The sequence below is a fragment of the Dysidea avara genome, chromosome 2 (assembly GCF_963678975.1).
Source record: "Dysidea avara chromosome 2, odDysAvar1.4, whole genome shotgun sequence".
Taxonomy (NCBI): Eukaryota; Metazoa; Porifera; class Demospongiae; order Dictyoceratida; family Dysideidae; genus Dysidea; species Dysidea avara.
In genome coordinates, this window is record NC_089273.1 from 44814275 (window position 1) to 44841136 (window position 26862).

Consider the following 26862-nt stretch of genomic DNA (forward strand, 5'->3'; position numbering starts at 1 on the left):
TCTACAGGGTGATTTGTTTGAAGCTGAACTCTCTACAAGGTAACTTCTTCTAGCTGATCTCTCTACAGGGAGATTTGTTTGTAGCTGAACTCTCTATAAGGTGATTTGTTTGTAGTTGATCTCTCTGCAGGTTGATTTGTTTTAGCTGAACTCTCTACAGGCTGATTTGTTTGTAGCCGATCTCTCTACAGGGTAATTTGTTTGTAGCTGAACTCTCTACAAGTTGATTTGTGTGTAGCTGATCTCTCTGCAGGTTGATTTGTTTGTAGCCGATCTCTCTACAGGGAAATTTGTTTGTAGCTGATCTCTCTACAGGGTGATTTTTTTGTAGCTGACCTCTCTTCAGGGTGATTTGTTTCTAGCTGATCTCTCTACAGGGTGATTTTTTGTAGCTGACCTCTCTTCAGGGTGATTTGTTTCTAGCTGATTGCTCTACAGGTTGATTTGTTTGTAGATGAACTCTCTACAGGGTAATTTGCTTGTAGCTGAACTCCTTACTTTATGTCTAGTTTGTAGCTGATCTCTCTACAGGGTGATTTGTTTGTAGCTGAACTCCTTACATTGTGTGTAGTTTCTAGCTGATCTCTCTACAGTTTGATTTGTTTGTAGCTGATCTGTCTACAAGTTGATTTGTGTGTATATAGATGATCTCTCTGCAGGTTGATTTGTTTGTAGCCGATCTCTCTACAGGTAATCTGTTTGTAGCTGAACTCTCTATAAGGTGATTTGTATGTAGCTGATCTCTCTGCAGGTTGATTTGTTTGTAGCCGATCTCTCTACAGGGCAATTTGTTTGTAGCTGATCTCTCTACAGGGTGATTTTTTTGTAGCTGACCTCTCTTCAGGGTGATTTGTTTCTAGCTGATCTCTCTACAGGGTGATTTTTTGTAGCTGACCTCTCTTCAGGGTGATTTGTTTCTAGCTGATTGCTCTACAGGTTGATTTGTTTGTAGATGAACTCTCTACAGGGTGATTTGTTTGTAGCTGATCTGTCTACAAGTTGATTTGTGTGTATATAGATGATCTCTCTGCAGGTTGATTTGTTTGTAGCCGATCTCTCTACAGGTAATCTGTTTGTAGCTGAACTCTCTATAAGGTGATTTGTTTGTAGCTGATCTCTCTGCAGGTTGATTTGTTTTAGCTGAACTCTCTACAGGGTGATTGCTTGTAGCTGAACTCCTTACATTGTGTCTAGTTTCTAGCTGATGTCTCTACAGGATGATTTTTTGTAGCTGAACTCTCTTCGGGGTGATTTGTTTCTAGCTGATCTCTCTACAGGTAGATTTGTGTTGATTTGTTCATTGCTGATCGCTCTAAAGGTAATTGATTTGTTGCAGTTGAACACCCTGCAAAGTGTTTTGTTTGTAGCTGATCACTCTAAACGGTAATTTGTTTGTAGCTGAACTCTCTCCACAGTGACTTGTGTGTAGCAGAATTCTGTGTAACTGAATTCTCTAGAGAGTGACTTAATTGTAGCTGAATTCTCTACACAGTGCATGACTTGTTTATAGCTGAACTTTCTTCAGTGTGACTTGTAATGTTCTGAATCTCTATAGTGGTATATTTGCTTAACTCTCCACATGGTGACTGTCTTCTTGCTGAACTGTCTATAAGATTAACTGTTTGCAGCTGAACTCCCTACAGAATAACTTGTGATGTAATAAAATTCTATAATGGAGTAAATAAATTAGCCGAATGCTCTATTAGGGTGACTGTTCTATTAGAGTATCTCGATCTCGCATTTGCTACACGGAGTTGGCTTTCGAATCATAACTCAGTGGTTTGTAATCCGATTCTTCTGTACTACTGCAAGGACTTTCTATGAAGATTATTCCAGCTATACACCGATTTTCAGCTCATTGCTCTAAGCGGTTTGCCTAGTAGGCGTGAAAACTAATACTTTTTTATTCATAAAGATCGATCGCGTAATTGTGACACAGGTTGGGTTTTGTGTCATATCTCCGTGGTCTTTATCTCGATTCCTTTCAAACCACCAAAAGGCACTCCTACGATGGTTACTCCATCTACATAGCAATTTTCAACTCATTCCATGAAGCGGTTTACCCTGTAGGCGTGACAACAAATCGATCTTGTTTTACGCGAATAATCGGTCATAACTCCTGAACCATTCATCGGATTTGTACCAAATTTGATGCTAGGATTCGCCTTTGGACTCCCTTTCTGTGTGCCAAATTTCAAGGCGATCGGAGTACGCGTTTGCATGTTATAGCAATTTTTGCAAGTGTGCGAAAAGACGAAGAAGTAGAAGAAGAAAAAAAAACGAAGAAAAAAGAACGAAACTTTGGCAGCTCGTATCTCGGAAATGGCTGGAGCGATTTCCTTCAAATTTGGAATGTAGACTCCCTTGGCTGGCGGGCAACTGTGTAGCAAATTTGATTCCAATCAGATAAGTGATCACCGAGATACAAAGGTGTGAAAATGACGTTTTCGTTCTTCCTGTCAATATACTCACGGTGTGGCGCGCCGGCTTCTTGGGCCGCACGACACACTACCGTGTGTCTTGATCAAGAGTTCATAATATAAGTGATAGTTGCATCCCTAGTAATTTGTATTTTAAATGTTGAATTTTGTAAAATTCAAAGCAAATTTTACAAGTGAAGTATCTCTTTGATAGAACCTTACTCATCCAAACATTATCCAGAATTCTCTGTTGTCCAGTTGGACAGCCCATATTAGTCATGCTGCTTGTAGTCTATGAGGTTAGGGTTAGATGAAAGGAACATAAAGGTTGCTGTTGACCTGTTGGGTAGCTTGTTCTACTACTAATAGCAAGAATTCATACTATTATAGGGGGAGAGTATCCTACTTCAGTATAACCTGTACAAAGCTGAATCTTAGAAGTTATGATGTAATAGCATGGAATATTTCAGTAAAACACTGGTTTCTCTAGGATATCGCTTTAATACTTTTTTGAGTGTTGATGATACTCCAATTGGTTACTTATTGAAGCCACCCTACAGCAATCTTTGTAGTTAGTACACTGAATAAGCTGACCAAAAGCCTGACTAGCTAACACATTAAACGTGACTATGAGTATTGCATCATAACTTCAGAATTCATGTTTGTACAGGCTATACTGAAGTAGGATACCCTCCCCCTCAAATAATATTATGAACTCTTGGTAATAGCTACCACTTGGTTGCTAGAATGACCTGCCCTCTAAACAACATAGTACCAGCAGATAGCGACAATAGCATTGCTTAATTAAAGTCATGCATTTCTTAGTTACAGGCATATTTTGAGATATAGACAGTTGTACGTACCAGACTTCAGAGGTTAGACACTGTTCAAGCTTCTTCTACGAAGAACGCTTTCCAAAAATTGTAAACATTGTGAACTACCTTATTATCAAAGCCGGTGTGGTAATTACCTGTAATTACCTGTAATTAATTTATAGTGCACCTTTGTACTTTTAATTGTGGGTTTGAATTATTACTGTTTGAATTATAATTCTTCAATCTCTCTGAATATATACTTGGGATTGAACTTGTAACAAGTCTGGCTACATATTTATCACAGATAAATCACTGCAATAGTTCTTAATCCAAAAGTGTCCATTCCACTATTGTATCTTATGCTTGGCTACAAGCTATGCATGATCACCTGAATCCTTGTTTTTGTGTTTGGTTTGTATTTACCAATTGCAAAAACTACTTATAGTTCTGTGAAGCCCTTTATAACTGAAAGTGCTTAAGAAGTAATGAGAGTTTTGTACTTTAATAATATGTTGTATGGTTAAATAGAATGTAAATTTGAAGGAAAAATGTTTTTATGTAAACAGCTTAGTCTGTTTATTCCATTGGACAGTGGGTACACATCTGGTTTCTACTGCGGCACGAAAGTACTGAAAATGCTATGTTATTATATTTGTACTCATGCCTTCTTACGCAATTAAGCTTGAAGACCATCAAAATGTAGTCTTGTGTAACTTTTGAGATATTTTACTTGGTGCAGATGCGAGCTGCTTAGTACTTTTTATCTTTCAAGCTGTCCTTCTGGTTTTGAAGAACGCTTTCCAAAAATGGCAGAAATAGTTTAGACTCTGTTGTAACTTGTAAAGACTTTTTGTAGCATCTAGTTTATAATACCCTATGAAATGTTGACTTGTGGGTTTGAGTTATTTCAAAGGTTACTCTAGATCCGTTTACCTTAAGCCAACTAAATTTAGCAGTACACTAAATTTAGTAATTTATTTATGTATTGTTGCTTTATGGCAAGAACCTAGATATGTCAATATATTGAATACCATATCGTTTTAAGACAATATCATTGTATCGATACAAAGCCGAACCACATAGTTATATCGCATATCATTATATATCGGCATATCGTGGCTTGTTAACATGGCTAACAATCAAATTGTTGTACATTGTGGTTTAACTGAATAGTATAGTATCAAGAGTTGATAATGGTGTAGGGAGAGTGTCAAACTATGCTATACCCTGTGAAAAATGAGCCCGTAAAGTCCTATGGCATCGTTCAAACAACTCGGTGATTTGTGTTGATTGGTGACTAATTATAAGTACAGTGGGCATGCACATACACATTGAGAGACTGAAGCTACAGAGTGAAAGAACAGTGTACTCGAGAAAAGTGTTGCACAATGTGCTGAGGAACTTGGTACAAAGAGAAAGACATAGCCAACTAACCTAGAAAGCCATAGATATCAACTTCGTGCGTGACGTCTTAAAAATGATTTGATCATGGTCGCCATACTCGAAACTGATAGTGAAAGTGGCACGTCCAGATGGGGTTTTAGCCATAGGGATTCAATGCGGACCACTAAGAAGGTGTTAAATCTGGGCAATCAACAGCAGTCAGATTTACGAGAGGACACAAAAATATGCAAGCTACTTTATGGGCTCATTTTTTCATTGGGTATAGCAAAGTTTGATACTTTCCCTACACCATTATTAAACTCTTGATAGTGTGTAATGTTTCTCAAAGAAAAAATAGCTTCTGGTTTCCTTTAAAAAACTACATAGACCTTTATTTAGACTCCATTTTGTATTGTGCAATATATTGCTGTATCGTGATACGCTAGAGGCAATATGTGACCTGGTCTGCGAAAAGGGCTCTTATCGCCTTTTCAATTATGTAAACATGGTAACCAATAACTTAGCTTGTGAATAAGATACAAGCCTACAATTTGGTCACTGTACACTCCTAACATAGCACTAGCTGAGGGTGTAATTACAAGATGATAGATTTAGCTGATCAGGAGTTATGATTTGCCAAACTTGGACAATTGGAAAGGCTATAAGAGCCCTTTTCGCAGACCGGGTCACATATATCGATACATCTACACGGTGTATTGTTGCAACTTTACAAGAAGCCAAAGGTCTGCAGGCAACCGGTGCCTATACCCCAGTACAAGCATGTACAGTAATTAACTAATTAGCTTATAGTGTCTCAAAGTTAGTTAGTGGTGGAAGTTTGTGATAGATAATGATAAGTACAGTGGTTTTCATCGTCTAAATGATCCATAAAATTCTTCCACATGAATTTCTTAAGTCTACTAGTGATGTAAAACAATTCATATATCTACAATCACCATGTCAAACAGTAAGTATGTATATATGTGTGTATGTATCAGCGTTGCAAGTGGGTCAGTACTGTTGACCCATTTGACCCACTGACCCGAATAGTAATCCGGATGGGACCTGGATCTGACCCGCATGTGTCCTGGTTTAATTATAATTGAGGCGTGCCTCAAGAGCTAACTTAGAAGTCCACAAGTTTCAAGTTCTATTAGTTAGTCCTGCATTTTTTTTTAATACTATAGAAAGGATTGTCTGCAAGAAGTGAGTAGTTACATATTATCAAGTAGGTGTGGCTCCACGTAAGTCCACATGCAGCTAGAGCAATTAAGAATTTCCAGAAGTTAGTTACCTACATTTCAAGAAGCAACATGGATCCAGTAATGCCATGCATGTCCACAGAGAACAGCTGATATAATTCTGATAAATGGGTGTGGCTCTACATATCCCACCAGACAGCAAAGTATATTCCTGAATGGTGGGTGTGGCTCCACACAAGTTTCTTGAGTGTTTACAACTGCATTTCCACCAATACAATCGAGCTTTCTAACTTATGGTCACACGTGGTTGTCAGACCCAGATACTCAGTGAAGTGGATAAGACCCACTTGACCCAGACAAAATGTGACCAAAGTGATGCGGATAATCCGGATGACTCGGCCCACTTACAACGCTGGTATGTATATCATTCAGCTATACTGGGGTATGTTAAGTTCTGCTATGTACAATGAGCTCACTGTTATGATTCTGTACTGGGCATCTCATAGTTCTGCCCAACCCATGGTATAAGTTTATCATGCTACAAAGAAAATTTTTCTTCTGTTTGCTACTATAGTGGGCCAAAACTAAGCTGATGGCTATATTAGACAAGCTACTACACACCAACATCTCCAGTTTAGCTTACTGTACAAAGACCTATAGCGACTGTACATTTGTGGCTTGTTTGTTTTTAAAACACTTTGTTACGTATGTTCGCTACTAGTATGATGTAGTGATGAAGAACATGTTTGGTTACCTCAAGCTCATTATTATCCTGGATTTGTTGTGAGTTTGTTTATTGTTGTTGTTGTTGTTGTTTCCAGTGTGAAACTAAATCGGTAATCGTTGTTGTAGAACTTAACAGGTTTATGTACTTAGGGATCCCTACTATTATAAACTTTTAGATGCATGATAGGTAAATTTTTTTATGCAAAAATTATATGAAATTTTGCAAAATATCTAATAGAGCAGTCGTTTGCGTAAATCAGATGAAACTTTTTTTGCGCAAAAATTAAACGAATTGCGGTATTGTTTCAGTAATACTCATTTTTAAGATAGAAGAGCACTGGAACACTGAATCTTGGCCATACATTATCATTGCGTTCTTTCTGTCTCTAGATGATCAGCCTATTATTCTATCAAGACAAGTGCCTCGTGAGGTTGGTTCAACTGCAAGTTGCTAAATGCGCTAGCATTACGCCATTTCTATCCTTACAAACTGCCACTACTAGCCATTATGCAGGTCATCGTAATATCACCCCCTATTAAGAATACCGCCGTTTGATCAGTCTACTCCCTTCATGTGAGAATTGAATCAATGGATTACATCATACATCATGCCAATTACAAGTGCAGTAGTTTCCAGCAAAGTGCAGAGGTAATGAGTGAGACAGCAAGGCAACTACCATGTCTCATCACAAATATAAATAAATACATTCTCGTTCTGCACACAGAGTGTTGTGTATGTGTTTGTCTCACTGACTCTGTTGTGTCACTGTATGTAATCTCTGTCATATGTCACTGTGTGTAGTGTTTGTTGTGTTACATATGATTGTATTTTACCGAGCTGCTATATATCTTAGATGGAGCCTCAATCGTTCCAGCAAGATGGCTGCAGTCTAAATGATCAAGAACCACATGGCTGGGATCCAAAGCTTTCTCTACATTCAACAATTCAGCCTAAACATAGCACGTTACCTTCTGTTTGTCAACTAAAGGATTTAGTATGCACTGTGTGACTAGTGTGTATGCATTTTTGTGTGCGTGTGTGTGTGTGTGTCTGTGTGTGTCTGTGTCTGTGTGTGTCTGTGTGTGTCTGTGTGTCTAGGGATTAGTCATGTTGGCATTGCATTCCAACAGTTAGGCCTCCATGGGAAGACCCAAGTCACTGCCTCAGATCCCTACAGTTATCATTGTCTATGACCTATCCAATCTCCTGGCATGTGATTTTGCTTGGCTTGAATTCAAAGTTTGTAAATGGGTCATTTAGTGAGGGTCGGGGTATTGATGCTGATCTCAAGAGAGATGACGATCTTTAGTATAGAGCCGTACAATTGTGACCACAATTGTAAATGCTAGGAATTGTAATCCAGGGATTACATTTGTTTGAACGGTTGTGTTTTGTATATTCTAAACTAACTGTCTTGTTTTAATGCTTTTATACTCCAGAGTTTTGATCAGGTGAAACCACTTGGTTAGTTTGTAACTTATTCTTGAAGTGCTCTCGTGTTACCTATTGTATACTGTAGCACAGAACCAACCCTGATAATCATTCATTTTCAAGGGTAAACATTTTGTGGATAGCAAGGCTGTCACAAAATTCATAAAATTTAGTTACTCCTCAAAATTTGTATCGATATGGTAGATGTTTTTTGGAAACCATTACTTTTCTGGTAGCTCTGGAATCTCAATTCAACCACATTTGCTGCCAACAATCTTTAGGATGTATCTTTTAAACGTGCGTAGCCAGAGTAGATTATAACGGTTAGCCATCGGACATTTACCAACCAATTAGCTCGAAGACCGCCCAATTACCTACTGAACCGGTCAAGGATGGCCGACCGTTTTCTACTAAAAAAGATCGATATACTCTAATAGAACAGACAGCAACTCTAATGGAGCAGTCAAACAGCATTTAAAAAAGTGTACCTAAAAGGTTAAAATAAAAAATAAAAATAAACGAAAAAAGAAAAGTTGTCTAATTTGGAAAATCGAACCTGCACCTTTCAAGGGAGTTACTAAAATACAGAATAACGGAATTGCAGAATAAGCATAACTCATCGTTTGCAGATTGTACAAATACTTATATAGTCTATAGTAATTGTACTTTATTTACCTTGTAACAGCTCTGCATGGCACGCCATGGCAGCAGCTGGCCGAGCATTAAATAGGGCGATCACACAACCAATCATCCTAGAATGATCTACCTTGCTAAACTTGCTTATATATACTGTTGATTCAAACCTGGAGAGATTTGAAATCCGTTTAAAGACAGCACACAACCACTGCACTCCACTAACTCGATAGTGTGACTCCAATGAATTCGGTCGGATGCATGTGAAGGCCAGCTAGTTTGACCTAAGAATAGAACTAGTTTCTTTGTAGCAATATCAATTAAGTAGTATATATAGTAAGTTTAGTGAATGTATATCATTCTAGGATGATTGGTTGTGGGCTCGTCCTATTTAATGCTCGCCCAGCTGCTGTTTATCCATTGCCATGGCGTGCCATGCAGAGCTGTTACAAGGTAAATAAAGTACGATTACTGTAGACTATATAAGTATTTGTACAATCTGCAAAAGATGAGTTTTGCTTATTCCGCAATTCCGTACTCCACATTTTACTAACTCCCACCTTTCAATGAAGTGCAATCTGTACCATTCTCCCACATGTTCACACACTGTTTCAGTGGATTCTAAAGGAGTTTAAATGTCCTGCCAGTATATGACCATAGATACATGTCACAAAACATCACATTGGATAATTTCATATCAAATCATCATAATTTTATTATTACAGATTTATTATGTATGTGTAACAGTGCATGGCAGCTGTAGGAGTTTTGGGTGTCAAAATACTCACATCCAAGCTTTGAAAATCTCAGGGGTATGCCCCTAGCTTGGCATGCTTACACATGCTGCTAAGCATTGTCATACAATGTCAGATCAACTTTGACTTTTCAATGAAGACTAGTTATAATCCTCACTGTGTGTAGCCATAGAATAAACGTCCTGTGCTGGATGGCTTACTTCCAAAGTCCAAGTATGTATTTACATGTGTGGCTGTGGCATGTGTGCACAGTGTTTATTGCATCTGTGAGTGTGTGTGTGTGTGTGCGTGCGTGCGTCCGTGCGTGTGTGTGTGTGTCACTGTGTGTACGTGTGTGCATGTAGCCTACTAGTAGACCGGATTGAGCATTCCAACTGCGGATGTGCTTTTAAAACATTGCATATGTTTGGCTCAATTTCAGTTGTAGTGTTCAAACCACGCAATGTAACTATATCTCTGACAGCACAGCCAGTCAGCTTTGTGACCCTTTGACTCAGACAGACAGAAAATTTGCATTTACTGTAAGTTCTTCCGCTATGCAAACTGCTTGATCCTAGCACTTGTGTATGCTACTATCATATACTACAGTACTACAGATAACAAAACATTGCTGTGTAAAGTCATAATCAGCTAATGACTAGATTAAGAGGTGGCACACAAGGTGTGTCTTTTTAGGAGAGCTCAATGGGCAGTGAATGTGAGCTACCATATTTCCTTTGTTAAACACTGCACCTTCGATAGCATCTGCATTTGATCTAGATCTGGTGTAACTGTTGATTTTGGAAATAAGGGATTAAAGGTCCACTGAAATGGTAAAATACACTTTAGATCCTTGCTACTAGTGAGATAGGTTGGTGCATGTGATTTTGTTGGATTTGCTTTGTTTATTAGTTATAGTTATTGTGGTTGTCATGTGTCATAACGTATCATATCAAAGAAACTTTAGTGTACATGTGATACACAGAAGTGTATATGTGATCAGATTTTACAAAACTGATCTAAATTGCAATTTCTAATTAACCCCACCAGTGGATAGCTACACAATCGTACTACTAATTTGACGCTCAACTACTCGAGGCCAGCACTATAGACTATCATGTTTTATCAGCCTTTCCCATTGTAAAGTGTGTGCCTGCATGCGTGTGTGTGTGCATGTGTAAGTGTGCATGATATTTACAGTCTATTATTAATAACTGAAAAATAAAAACTAAAACCCACAATTGATTGTTGTATGATGGTGTATATAAGTAATGTAGCGGAGGCTTGATTCAACCTTGTCTTTTCTTTTATCTTCAATTATTTTTTGGAAGGTCTTGTCATTGTCAAGATCTGATATGTACAAAACAGTTGTATATGATGAGTGATACCAGAATGGCATACTGTTCACTGAGATGTCACATATAACCAGTGTACCTTGTAGTGTCTGAAGTCAATATGGAGATTTTTACCAATATTGGTCTCAAAACCATTATGATATACCAATATACAAAATTGTCTTTGCTATTGTTGAGCCACATTATTGTCATTCAACAATCAAGGAAACATTAGTTAAAAAGTAGCCATGGGATAAATGAAATAGAAACATCTAGCCATCTTCACAAGCAAAGTAGTACGGACTGATCTTAGTGGGAGCATGCATTAAAATATTTGTGGGTGCCTGAGGCCATACCACCACAAGCAACCAAGCGTTGACAGTAACTGTTAGCACTTTGAACTACTTTCTAAGTGTATCTTAACTAGTTAGGGCATAAATAGCAAGAAATTAAAATTTTAAAGGTTTCCTATTTGGTTTCCTCCAAGCAAAATGGCTACGCTTTATTATACTGGGGTATATTATCAGAGTTTAGATCTAGAGATGCGCTGATTTAGCCGGACATTTTTTTGGAAGAATACGTTGGTAAAAGCAAAGCAATATGCTGGGAAAATAGGCAGAAAGTTGACACCAAGGAGCGAATGGCAACTTAGCACAAATTATATGAAAAAGATTGAGATACTCTAATAGAGCAGTCATGCTTAGTATTATGCTCATTAGAATGGTGACTAGAGATCGAGATACTCTAATAGAGCAGTCCCTATGTACGAAATAGTCTAATGGAGCAGTCACACATGCTTGTAAGCTTGAGATACTGCAATTAATTTTTATTGATGGCTAGCAAAGTAATATATAAATTTCAAGCAAAAATATTAAGCAAAATAGGTAAGAAAAAAAAGAATTGCTGGAAAGAAAAATAGGTTTGGGGAAAAAAAGCAAAACTAGGCGCATCCCTATTTAGACCCAGTATTATCAGTGATATCGGACAATTTAAAATTTCTGTATCAGCCCTGTCTGCTAGACTCACAAATGGAATGCTTTACGCTATACATTGTGATGGTATTTTGACTATGTAGACAGTCCTGGATTGACACTTAATGAATGTTGATTCTGGGGCTGCTTTGATTCACCACACGTTATGCTGATTATGATGTCATTAAGAGTTCAATGCTGTTGAGGAGATGTTATTATATAATACACATTCATGGCAAAGTACGTAGCATTTATAGCCAGTGAGTATCAATCAAGCAAGGTGGGTTATGATTACTGGATACTGTACATACAACTCTAACTGTTCTACCAAGACAGTTTCATCACTGATAAGATCATGAGTGCACATTCTCAGCTCCACATCATCCATAGTAGCCATATCCAACTACCTATAGAACCATGGTAGGTTAGGGTCATCACAACAAGTATTATTAGTAGGACATCCCACAAAAGGTCAGATAGGTAATATATTTTAGGGCTGCACCATCATCAGCACCAGTCTCACAATAATAATGACTAAGTCTAACGAAAGAATTTGGCTCAGTGCTGGAGTGGGTAGCACAGAGACAAACTTAAGGATTCATACCAGAATCTATTCCCATAGCATATGACCAAATATGTTGACGAGGATTACCACGGGTAATGGATAGTCCGTCAAAACCGCCATAGAGAAATGCATCTGGTGCTCCTTTCTGATAACCGCTAGCCAATCCACAAACTTTCTGGTAAATTATTCCTTTAAGGGGGGATAACATCCACCATTGTCACTCGGTGCACCCACAAACTCACAACAGGTCAGGATCACATTGGCTTATTAATCCTTTACATCATGTATACTGTGATATGGAGCAACAATCAGAATGTGGTAATATTGGTAGATGGACTAGAATAGTTAGTGTTAACATTACCAGAGGAGATGAATGTCCAACTGGATGGAACAAGAGCTTACGTGACAGCATCAGTTTTTGTAGATCCAGTCATAAACAGTCTCACAAGATTCTCCAGGATAAAAAAAGATGGCTGAACTGGTAAGTTTCACACTGTTCAGTAGCTGTTGCTAATAAACACACTATTACTAGTATCACTGATTTTAGTATTCCGACACTTTTGTTGATCTTTTTCTAATGTTTTGGATTTTACAAAACCAAACAAAAGTATACACACTGAATCATAAACTTAACATTTCTTAATAATTTGAAAGCTTGGAATTTATATACTGCTAAATATACATGCACAAATGAAATTCTTTCTTTCATTGTCACTTCTTTATCATTGCCCCATTACTGCCTATGCTTCATTTATTTATGTTTGTTTATGTTTTATATATATATATATATTTTTTTCATATATGTTTCTCCTTCTTTTGCTGCAAATATAATATGGTGCAGTGATCCTAGTGATAAAAAGAAACTCATTTCCCCAGTTGTTAGGTGTAGCATATATTATGAGCAGGAAATCAATGCCACTAGGATAACATTTTAGATCTTTTCCCTCATAGGAACTACCATAACGTCTCCTACTGCTTTGCGTGCCTCTTGTCATTTTGCTCCCTCCAGCTCAAACTCTCTTGGAGTCCTTCATTCACTGAGAAACTGTGACATCAGGATTGATCACCAGCTCATACGGTATTTCTTCCATCATTTGACCCTTCTGATGTCCAGCAAAAAGTGGCTTTTGACTGCTTCAAGATCACTTACTGTGAACCTTGCATTAGTTGTAGTTTTTCACACGTTTGATCCACTGTGGAAATATTTTTAATAGCTTTTCTGATGCCTCATAACTGACAATTGTAGCCTTGTTTGTTACTAACAATCCTTTACTATGGTCTTCATTTCATTTTTTCACCTGATGTACTTAATGCTACCGTTTTCTGTTGAATGGACAGCTGATACACTATCATTCGCAGTCTTAATAAGTAAAGGTGGAAATCCACTTTTGACAGAGGACCATGTGGTCATGCTACATGTTACGGTGCTTGATTTTGTTGTAAGAAGATATTTGTTGTTTTTTAGGGTGTAATAGTACAAAAAAACATTCACTAGTAAGTAGAGAAGTGTAGGAACTTATGATTCATGTCCTTTGTGCAAACTTTTGGTGACAAGTATCTTAACAGCAAATACAGCTTTTCTGCATCAGTTTTCTCTAGTATACTAGTGAGAAAAACTTCTGTATTTGTGCTGGCTTATGCAATATACATACATAGACGTAATGATGCAATGCCACAAAATTCGAAAGCTAACTACACTTCTCTGTTATTGGGCACTAGCTAGCAGACTACAGTATTGTACAGCATTGTGACTACATGTAGGTACTTCCTTTGTCTCGATTTGATACCAAGTGATTAACCTGTGGTGTAAATTGCCAAGTGATGATCCCACTTCTCTGAACTTGTAACCATCAGTGGTGGACGCATAACATTACTTAATAATCATCTAACTCTCATGTGTAACTTGTAGAGTCTGTGTGCTAGAACTGCATTTTGAAGGGTATGTGTATTTTATTTTCAATGGCTTGCAGTATACTGCCACTTTAATGCTGTAAGTAAGGACTTGATTGCAAAGCGTCCCAAAAATAGAAAAATCTAACTGCATTTCTAACAATCTAATACATACAACAGTTGATTGTGGGCTTTGGTTTACAGTTTGTTACTTTCTCTTGTCCTTTGTTTAGCTACTGTATCTTCTTCACTCAGAGAAATTACTAAAGCACTTAAAATGCACAGACAACTTTTCTATTTATAGCTGCTCTGGATGGGATAAAAACTACATCACTTTCCTCTATATCTTTCTTCATGTCCATGACCTACTGTATTTTTAAATGCATATTGCAATGTTAACATCCACTTTCAAGCAAATTTGCTTCTTGTACATGTAGGTTCACTTTGCCATTGTTCTGACTTGGTCAGATGCTAGGAGATTACAATCTTAGCCTATCTACTATCAAGTATAAACTTACAAACTTTCTATGGAATCATTTTGAACTAAATTTTGATCCTGACAATGTATGCACTTTTTTTTTGTCTGTCCCTGTTGTAATTGTAATAAGTCCCCCAAACCTCCCAACTTTGATCACCTGTAACTCTCGCTTTAAATAAGTTTTATATAATATAAGTAACTATAACTAATCTTAATAACTACGTACTCCAGGCCACTGGCACAGGATGCCAGTGGACCTTCAGCATACACTTATTCACTATAGATTTTAAGAACTACTAATGTTTATACTGTACGTATCTTGTTGTATGTATGCTGTAAAGCAAATAATAAATAGCCAGCTACTTCATTATGCAGAGCCTGCTATTTGAAGCTGGAGGTTTATTCAAAACCTTTTGAACTGACTAATCTCAGAATTTGTGATTTACAGGGTTCAAAGGGAGGATGATGAATCCTGCATGTAGGTTTGGGAATCTACCGCTGATAGATTTTGGCAAGACAGTCCAAAACTTATTAGATGCAGGCATGATTCCATGTAGCTAAATGATAATAATAATAATGCAGTTTTGTTATGGGTTAGCTAATATCAGAGGCGGATCTAGGATTTCAGAAGGGGGAGGGGAGTGCTAACAGGACAGATTTTATAGTGTGGTGCTAAGAAAGTGGTAAATGGCTGATTGACTGAACTAGAATAGTCTCTCTCTGTGCGTGCGTGCGTGTGTGTGAAGAACACTCATATCTAGGGTGATCTGGGGGCATGCCCTCACAGGAAAATGTTGAGAATGTAGCCTTCTGGGATTGACTGGACTTTTTAGCTGGAATAAAGCATGATTTTGTGTATGATTATGCATCATGAGTCACTTTATGAAGGTGATAATCATCAGTCTCTTATTAGTTAGCAGTATAGTACTACAGTGGAACCTGTGTTACGGTCACCTGGATTAAGCGGTCACCTCTGCATAACGGCCATGGTCACGAGGTCCCAAATATTTTCCTATACAAATGTATGTATTGTGGTCTGCATTAAGCGGTCACCTGTCTAACGCGTATAACGGCCAACCAACAATTTGCCTATGAATCACTGTATACATAACTTTCTCCTTCGTATAGCGGTTGCTACCTTTTATGGTGGCTTGTTAAGCCAACTGTCTGGCACCACTGCACCGTTTCAATTAATGCGCAATTATCACACTTCCTGCCTTTCAATGAATACTATATAATCAATCAAGCTTTATTGCTTAAGCGTATTCAATAGCTATTACCAACATTCATAGACTCACCTTACCCTTTCTGTACTAAATATTCAGACTGTATTGCGGTTGGCGCGAGCCTCTTAATAATAATTACTCATTTATAACGGCAAGGATCTATGATAACGGTCATAGCCACTAAAATGCTGCTGACCAGGTTTTCTCTATAACAGCCACATGTACATAAAGGCCAGATATATCTGGTCCCAAGGTGACCGTTATAGACAGGTTCCACTGTACTAAAGGTGTCATGTAGCTGGCACACACATCCAGCAATGTTAAAACTGTCCTGAAAGATTTTTCAATTCACATACACCAGGAAAGAACAATTCCCCTTTTAAAATCACTTATGGTTTGGAAATTCTGATCGAATTTATTCATATACGTAGCTACTGTGGTTACCATAGATCATTTCCTTAGGTTGGGTCTGCAAACCGAAAATTTTACTTTTACAAATCAACCCCTTACCAATGTGGGATGTTCATCATAGTATACCATTGCTAGGTCCACTATGAAACCGGATGCACGATTGTTGTCTTAACAAAAAAATATTGCATTTTGTATCTCATGAGATGCAAAATTTATTTTTAAAATTTTGTGATCCACGGAAATACAGGATGAAACTTGCTACTTGTTGAGGTTAAAAGTACACACAGCAGTAGCAAATGATTTGCTACATTCGTGGCACAGACCTTCGAATTCAAGCTCCCCTACCAGCCAAGACAAGAATGCCAAATCTTTTTCACAGTATTGTGATAAGGTTGGGTGCATAGTCTGTCTATGCTTTAAGTCTGGGAAGATCTGAGACTTCTCACCATCTGGGTGACAAATGTTAAAATTTTCTGCAACATTTGGGAATTATATCGTGCCTTCTAGCCATTTCCAATGCTTCTGCAGCCACAATGCCCATCAGTGATGGACTGGAATGATGGAAAAAGATGTCCCTGGACAGTTGGTGCCAGTGGTAGTCAATTATTATTTCATCGATATACGCTCCACACGTCTAAATTAAATACATGCAGGGCTGTAACCCACTGTCCAGCCAGTCCGGAATTGGCCGGACCACTTTTTTCCCTTGAATGTGTGAAATTTTAATGTTTAATTTTAATTTTCATTGCTTTACAGATACACATGTGGAATTAAAAAGATGGCGAGGCACAAAGAAGATAAGATAGTATACAATATGAAATTTGGAAGTGATCTGAAGGACAAATGGCAATCAATGCCAAAGCCTATTAAAACTACTTAGTTAACAAATTACAATAAATTAGTCTTGCCTTATAATCCATAGAAAAATCATTTTAAATGAATTTAGTGGCATGTCACTGAATTCTTTCCAATATCTGAAAGTTATGATCTGCTCTCCTTGGCTTGTATTGATGTAGTATTTTTGAATGTTCGCCGCATCAAACCAATTGATTTGTACGCTTTAGCTGTAATGGCTTTGTAATGGGATCGCTATGTTAAATTTGTTGTAAAAATGATGCCAAGATCTTTGTGTTGAGACACTTTGGATAATTAAAGATTGTAAACGGCACTAGCTAAAGTTGGTGATGGTAAACACTGTAAGACCACACACTTATTAACTTTGAAAGAAAGAAGGTTTTCTATACTCCACTTAAATAATAAGTTCAAGTTATTTTGGAGGTAAGTGGAGTCCATAATGAGACTTTATCGGAAGATAACACTTGATCATTAGTGAACTTAAAGGTTGAATGTTCCACAATGGGAGAATTTTATGTAAATTAATTAATAGTAATGGACCTAATATGCTGCCTTGTGGAATGCCAGACTTAACAGGTAGGATATTGGAAAGGCAGCCATTAACAGTCACGTATTGGTAGCAAGAAGTCAAATATGAATGAAATCAAGACCATAAATTACCAATGATCCCATTAAACCATAGCTTTGATAATAATTTACTGTACATGTGTGGGGCACTGTCAAAGGCTTTAGAGAAGTCTAAATAAATGCAGTCTTTTTGGTCTTTAAGATCATTAAAATGAAGTAATAGTTGCTGAAAGATCGAGATACTCTAATAGAGCAGTCATCAAGATATACTCTAATAGAACAGCCATCGTGATACTCTAATAGAGCATTCAGTATTGAATATACCCACTGTCCTAATTACACTAGCCATCACATTTATGTTAATTGTCTTAAAATACTCAAGATTCCAGGAAGTCATGGGCTAATTGATCGTGCAGGTCAAACGTTAGCAGTTACAGAGTTTCCATATCTTAAATTTTCACTTAGAGATTTTTTTTGTATCATGAAAATAAAATTAGTTGCTAGCTAGATATGAAATAGAACTGATTGGTACTGTAACACAAAATTATCAGTGATATTAATGAAAACAAGAAAGAGACTTTGCATGTAAAATAGCCTCCAGATACCATTTCAGAGCATCTATATATATTCTCAATTTTCCTCAGGGGAGCATGCTGCCAGACAGCATGCTGTGTGTACTTAGCACATGTAGCTGAGTATCACACAAAAGTAGATAATCTCTGATTTAAAACTCAATAGAAACTGAGTAGTATGCGTGACTGTGACCTCCATTGCAGTCCATGGATGGCTGGACCACTCAAAATCTCTGGGCTCCAGCCCTGACTGTACATGTGTATGGATCTTCGGTCAACATGCAACCACATAATTATTTGACCAACTTGGGTCAGCTGTGGGAATGGAAAAACAAGCTAATTATAAATCTAAAATTACAGCTAGCTAGCTAACATACAAATTAAAAACAGTCTGGGTTGATTGTCGGAGTTTCTAGCTGCTATAGAAAATTCTCTGTGAAGTAGAGATTGAGGCACCGGCCAAAGTCCTCTAGTAGCTACTCGTTTTATGTTTATGTTTAGATAAAAAGACTAACACGTTTAATGATAAATGGCATCTTGTTCAAAACGATGTTCTTCAGGTAGTACTACTTCCTTGGTGTCTTTTGGCATAAAACTATACATCACTTGAATCCTCATTCATCTAGCAATCCCTGAAACATGACCGCATTTTTGTAGCTCAAAGTATGCGTAAGTTGCAGCGCTGTGAAGTTTTCATAAAGTTTCACGGGTTGAATCAACCCAAAGATGCTACTATAGAATTAATGTTTTGCACTTGGTTGCAAAAGGAAGCATTTCACATCAGCTGCTAAACCTGAAATTCAAAAGCACCATTGTGGTTCAGCACATGAAAAGTATAAAATTTCAACTTTAAGCAATTAGCTAGTATGGCATGCAGGGTGTTTAGCACAATGATAAGATATCAAATCACAAGTGTAGAAGAAAATGTTCAATTTCAGCTCATGCACTGGCCTTTTTTCCTGTGTATATAGCTTAGAATATTAGTGTACGTTCTATTAGAATAATTGACTGTTCTATTAAAGATTTAGATTTTAGAAGCTTCAATTTAATCCTCATAGTCTAAAAATAATTTTTTACTGCTTCTCAGTGATTTTAAGAAGAGATTATCCCTTCCCCTTGCTCTTTCTACTATTTCATTGTCTACAATTAAAATTCATTGTAGTGTCTACTGGCTTCCTAGCTAGCACATAGTAAAAATTCAGAGCCCCTTAAATCCTCTTTTGATGCTATAACTATAATACTAATTAGCTATCAGAGTTAGTGCATGGAGATATAATAGGGTGGATAAAGCTGGGAGCAGGAGTGAAAGATATAGGTGGGATCAGAGCAAGAGATCACATGAGCACAATTCACTTGAGAAGGGGAATTATATGAGCTTCTAGAGATTAAGGATAGGGTAATAAGGATTGTCATAAAACTATATTGCTGAATTCTTCTGTACCTTTAATTGCCAACTTATCTTTAAGAATATATACAAACATGATATCTTCACAAAAAAAAACAACTAGCTAATATAATCAAGAGACACGGTAGTTAATATGTCTCTAACAAAACGAATTATCCTTGGATATCAGCTTCTCAAAGGCTCATCAGAAATAAATAACCACTCTATAACTTTGCAAAACGTTACAACAGTGATACTAAATGGAGGGAATACAAAGACATTTCTGTCTCTATCACTAATAAGCATTTATCTATTATTGCTACCTACTCTGTGATATAATGTATATGCACTTCAATGGCACATATTAGTATCCTATTTGGTGGCTCCCTATTGCTATGCTGGACTACAGTTCCACCGAGTGTTTGAAATATCAATGTCACCTATGAGGTGCCACTCCAGTTGTCAAATCCATTGTCCATAATTATATAAATGTGTTGTGCGCCCTTTTATATTGATGCCAACATTGGGCCCTTTTATTCATCAGGACATTCAGCTGGAAAACATGCAATGCTCATTGCGTCTGCAGCAGGTAGAACCCACGCATCAATGTTGGCTTGGACCCAATCACATCTAGATGTGATCAGTGTTTAGAGGAGTTGGGATGACCATTGTTAAGGACAGTGTAATAATGTACCTTTCAACTTGATCAGCATTCTTAATGACATATTCATGGTAAATCTTTTATCATGACTAATGTCATAAAGTTATCAAATTTGGTAATTTTTGTTCCTTTGTGTCTTCATGTACCCTGACAGCATTCACTTTCTATTATTCCACTCATGGTACTGACTAGAAGATTGTCATAGAGAGTATTATTGGTACCTTCAACTCTCACGATGCCTAGTTTTGCTTATATTATACATGTATTGAGTTGTCAGAATTAATATATTGTAATGATCAATTTAATTTCCCAAAATTGCACTATTGCAGTCACTTATTATTTATTGATGGTGACATAACAATAGCCAGAATGAACATGAAAAGCTATGAATAGCATTATGGTGAAGTAATACAATTAATGATAGTAATTGTATCATTATTTTATTGATAGTGAAACAGTCCAGTCCACAATAGCAATAATACTTTACAGTGTGTATGTATCACTGATGACAGAATAATCCATGAAACCCACTATAGATACTATATATACAGAATTTGAAGTAGCTATATGATGTACAGAAAGAAAGATGAAAATAAATGAACGCTGTTTACAGAAACTTATTAAGATGAAGCTTGTGATGATAGCTTTTGTCCAGATGTACATAATTATACATACAGTAATAGATGACTCTGTTTATGTGATAACTGTCACGGTCACACATTAATTTGCAACATTTATGATCATCCATTATTTTCAGCATTTTGCAAGGGCACTCCAGAGGGTGGGGTAAATTCGATTCACTGTACACTTTTTGAAAGTTGATCTCATTATAAACAAATAATTTTCATACAGTAGCACTGTACTATATATAGTGTTTAGTTAGAATGTTAAAGGTAGTGAGTTTCACTTTAAATGATATTTGCTTCAGGAGTTTGAAGCGCAGCCAACTACAGTGTAAATAAAATTGCAAACAACCTTTCCGTATGCTTGTAAAAAAATTATGCTAAAGATTATGGATGACCCTTTAGACAAAAGACTACACACTTTACGGCTTTCCTCATAGAAATGTATGGTAAAACTTTGTTTGGTTATAGACAGTAAGTGAATGAAAAGATTTTGAAATATTTTTAGTGGGTGCTGTAGTACTACAGATGAGCCAAATTTCAAGATTGTATGTAATTCCATACTTGAATTATTAATGGTTTTGAGGACTCAGCTCAACATGTACGTATATGTGTGACTCTGCTACTGTATGCTTGTAGCTACCTGAACATCCATACACCAAGTCCCAGTTGATTTTACAAAACGTATAGGCTTTGGGATTTTCTATAGCTTTTATTCATTACATAACAAACCAACAAGGAAACATTTGATCGTGAATATAGTTGTGTCTGAAAACCATGTCATTGATCTGAATACAGCTAGGTAACGGTAAGTAATGAAAGCATTATTGTTAAACAGCGTTTTCAGTATTCTTTATTTGCAGTTCGTTATTTTAATCAAGTCCATGGCATAAACATTATTTGCAGATTATAATAGCGCTACTGGCCAGCTAATCTTACTCCATGTACACGATGGTTGGAAGCTGTACTTATTAATTGTGTCACAGTGTGCTCTGTAGCCAGCCAGCAAAATTATTGCATTCTTGGGGTTACAATATTTATATATATAGCTTAGAATATTAATGTATGTTCTATTAGAGTAATGGACTGTTCTATTAAAGTATTTAGATTTTAGAAGCTTCAATTTAATCCTCATAGTCTAAAAATATATTTTTACCGCTTCTCAGTGAGTTTTAGAAGAGATTATCCCTTCCCCTTGCTCTTTCTACTATTTCATTGCCTACAATTAAAATTCATTGTAGCGTCTACTGGCTTCCTAGCTAGCACATAGTAAAAATTCAGAGCCCCTTGAATCCTCCCTTGATGCTGTAACTATAATACTAATTAGCTATCAGAGTTAGTGCATGGAGATATAATAGGGTGGATAAAGCCAGGAGCAGGAGTGGAAGATATAGGTTAGGTGGGATCAGGAGCAAGAGCTCACGTGAGCACAATTCACTTGAGAGGGGAAGTATTATAAGCTTCTAGAGATTAAGGTCAGGGTAATAAGGATTGTCATAAAGCTATATTGCTGAATTCTTCTGTCCGTTTAATTGCCAACTTATCTTTAAGAATATATACGAACATGATATCTTCACAAAAAAACTAGCTAGTATAATCAAGAGACACGGTAGTTAATATGTCTCTAACAAAACGAATTATCCTTGGACATCAGCTTCTCAGAGGCTCATCAGAAATAAATAAACAACTCTATAACTTTGCAAAACATTACAACAGTGATACTAAATGGAGGGAATACAAAGACATTTCTGTCTCTATCACTAATAAGCATTCATCTATTATTGCTACCTACTCTGTGATATAATGTATATGCACTTCAATGGCACATATTAGTATCCTATTTGGTGGCTCCCTATTGCTATGCTGGACTACAGTTCCACCGAGTGTTTGAAGTATCAATATCATGCACCTATGAGGTGCCACTCCAGTTGTCAAATCCATTGCCCACAATTATATAAATGTGTTGTGTGCTCTTTTATATTGATGCCAACATCGGGGCTCTTTTATTCATCAGGACATTTGGCTGGAAAACATGCAATGCTCATTGCGTATGCAGCTAGTAGAACCCACGCATCAGTGTTGGCTTGGACCAAATCACATCTAGATCTGATCAATGTTTAGAGGAATTAGGATGACCATTGTTAAGTACAGCATAATAATGTACCTTTCAATTTGATCGGCAGTCTTTATGGCAGTATTCATGACAAATCTTTTATCATGACTAATGTCATAAAATTATCAAATTTGGTAATTTTTGTTCCTTTGTGTCTTCATGTACCAGACAGCTTTCACTTTCTATTATTCCACTCATGGTACTGACTAGAAGAGAGTATTATCGGTATCTTCAACTCTCTCTCGCAATGCCTAGTTTTGCTTATTATATACATGTATTTGAGTTGTCAGAATTAATGTATTGTTATGAAATTGCACTATTGCAGTCACCTAATATTAATTTTTATTGATGGTGACAACAATAGCCAGAATGAACATGAACAACTGTGAATAACATAATGGTGAATAATACAATTAATAATAGTCATTAGTTTAGTGATAGTGAAACACTCCAGTCCACAATAGCAATAATACACAAACAATTACAGTGTGTATATGTATCATTGATGACAAAATAGTTCAGCCCACTATAGATACTATATATATATAATTATATAGAATGTATAAGATATCAAGAAAGAATAAATTGATGCTGCTCACAGAAACTTATTAAGATAAAACTTGTAATAATAGCTTTTGTCCAAATGTACATACCCTGTAATTATGCATGCAGTAATAGACGACTGGGCAAACAGTCACAGTCACACATTAAATTGTTTGATTTTAGTTTTAAAATGTTTATGATCATCCATTATTTTCAGCATTTTGCAAGAGTACAGAGAGTAGTACACTAGAGGGTGGGGGTAAATTCTGAATCACCTGTACACTTCTTATAAGGTTGATCTTATTATAAACAAATAATTTACATACAATAGCACTATGGTGTTTGGTTAGAATGTTAAAGGTGATGAGTTACACTCTTAATGATTGCTTCAGGAGTGAAACCAACTACAGTGAAAGAATCATCCATAATTTTCACAAGCATACAGAGAGGTTGTTTGCTATTTATTACCTTCAAGTTATGTAAGACAAAATACTATGCACTTTATAGCTTTCCTCATAGGAATGTATGGTAAAAACTTGGATTATAAAGAGTAGGCCAATGAAAAGATTTAGAAATATATATTTTTTGGGTCCAGTATATAATTACTATACAAATGAGCCAAATTTCGAGATCATCTGTACATGTAATTACATCCTTGAGTTAAATGGTTTGGAGGACTCAGTTCAGCATGTATGGATTCTGCTACTGTGTGCTTGTAGCTACATAGGCCCAGGTTATTTACAAAAAGTATAGGCTTTGGGAATTTATCATAGCATTATAAAGATTTATTCATTGCATAGCACACCAACAAGGAAACATTTGATCATGAATACAATTGTGTCTGAAAACCATGTCATTGATGTGAATACCTTATGAAGCAGCTGATTAATAGTATACAATGAATGCAACATTGCATCATGATTTAAATTGCCTTTTCAGTATTCTGTATTTGCAATTGGTTGTTTTATTGAAGTCCATAAAGATTATTTTGTGTAAAAGTCTTAATATATAATGGCACTACTAGCTAGCTAAATCTTATTTTAAGCTACCCAGTTCTTGATGATAATTTACTTTGGTGGCTATACTTATTAAATTAATTGTGTTGCTGTGTAGCCGGCCAAATTATTACATTCATACTTACATTATACAAAGGAAATGGCTGGTTACATTTTCATACTAGTCAGTGCTCTACTGTTTTCACTACCACAACTTTCCTTCCAGCAGTGCAGTAGCTCTGAAGACGTAGGGCGTGTACATTGCGGTTTCGCGGACAACCAACATCAGTGGGTAACTTGCTTAAGAAATGACTACATTGAACTTATATCAAATGATCAACATCAATGTCTCCCTTATATTGATCCAGCTTCACAATGCTATTATCAGTGTATGCTTCAGATTTACAATATGGCTAATGGTACATTCAATGAACACTGTCGCTGTGCACCTGGTGATGTACTGCCAAGGCAAACCGTTGTGAAGCCTGAATGCTACAGCCCCAGTGCTACTGATTGTAACTGGTACAAGGACTGTTTGGAGACAAAGTATCACTGTTATGGAACAAATGATGGCTATGCTATTGAGTTTATTGAAAAGTTTTGTAAACTTGGCATGGAAAGTGGTTTCAGTTCTAATGGTAGGCAGTGGATATCTGGTGTACTCGAGTGCCTTCAGTCTGCTTTATTGCCTTCCTTGAAGCTGTGGATGAGTACTACATGTGCAAGTATTCGTAATACTGCATTCAACAATTATTCACATTGTTATGCCCAACCTTCTCTTGGAGCAAGAGGTATATGTACACTAGATTGCAGAGATGTTTTAAGAGCTTTTGCCGTTGTAAACTTTATAAAGAATGCACCAGTTTTTACAGCTCCCATTGAAACCATTAACCAAATGTTATCTGTGATAGGAGACTGTTTCACTGATGAAGATCTTGCAGATTGTATCCCTGAAGCACTGACATCATTACAAGTAACCACAGCTGTTGATAGCATTCAAAATGTGAACAACATTCTTGCTATTGCTAGTCAAACCACACATAAAATAGCACAGCTTATGAATTGGGAGTCCAATGGTATAAGGTGGTTTCCTTTTGTTCATTATAATAGCTCTAATCAGCAAGAATTGTTCAAAATTGGTAACATAACTTTTAATGTTATGCTGGTTGATGCAAAAATTTTAAACCTGCATAAGACTGGCGGAGGGAAAAATCTTGATCAGACCTTAGCAACTCTGGCACATACAATTGACAATGAAAATTTAACAGATTTCCTTATCAATGTAAGCAATCACCAAGTAATTTCCAGGGTGGTATCTGTTAGTCAGTGTTATGATGCTCTGTGCAGTTCACTGAATATTACAGAATTGGAAACAGCACAATCATATCATGGTGGAATGACATCATTGCATTACTTACACATGACAATGTATTGTGCAATTATTGCTGCTTTCATAATAGCTACTGCAGTCTTGACATAAGTGTATTATGTACATATGCAAAATGTATTCACACACACAATACAATTTACTTTTGTATGCAATAGTTAACTGTTTACGTTTACTTTGTTCTGATTGATATAATAGACTTTGTAAAATATTATAAAAAGTTAACTGCAAGCACACACTGGAGCATTAAATATTGAACTGCAGTATCTTTTGCTGATGCCACATATAAATGCTGTATATTCACTATTGTATGCATATTAATAACTATGTGTGTTCACAATGATTAAGGAGTATCTAATGTGTGCATCTACATTAGCATGCTATTTTGATTGGGGTGGATCATAGAAAGAATGACTGGAAAAAATAGTTTAGGTGGTAAAGGCTGGAAATGTTTCAGTTACAATAATTGTGAAGGATGTAAAGGAAAGTCTGTGTATAGTGGTATAAAAAATGTAAAGTGTGTAATCTATATAAATCTGAAAAGCCGTTGATCTGTCTTCATTGCATTTGAATTCACACCTTCTTCTTACCAGTAAGACTGTTTAAAGGTTCTTAGTTAAATAATTTGTTAAGCTGCTTTACTGTAGTTGTACCCAGTTACACTGATAGTAAAATCAGTAACTTTAAGTATATGGAACATATTGTTTTACTAATTTTTAAGTAACATCAGTGAATGCGGGTTTAATGAAAAACTACTAAAATAACAAACAATTAACTGTTCCATATACCGGGGATGTATCACTCTAGCAAGCTACAGTAAGAGACTTCAAGCAGTGTTGCTGCATTTATAAAAGCAATTTTGGCACCAAACAAAGTATGCATCATCTAGGAATAAGCTAGTGTTTAAATGAAGTTTCTAACTGCCGTCATTCATCATTTACA

At 36.5% G+C, this 26862-nt stretch overlaps 1 protein-coding gene across 1 annotated transcript; it reads left to right on the plus strand.

Moving 5' to 3' along the window:
* The first annotated feature begins 24595 nt into the window (after positions 1 to 24595).
* Positions 24596 to 26263, plus strand: LOC136245646 (uncharacterized). Its single transcript, XM_066037146.1, has one exon. The coding sequence runs from the start codon at positions 24694 to 24696 to the stop codon at positions 26011 to 26013; it is 1320 nt and encodes a 439-aa protein (XP_065893218.1). The 5' UTR covers positions 24596 to 24693; the 3' UTR covers positions 26014 to 26263.
* Positions 26264 to 26862: the final 599 nt, after the last annotated feature.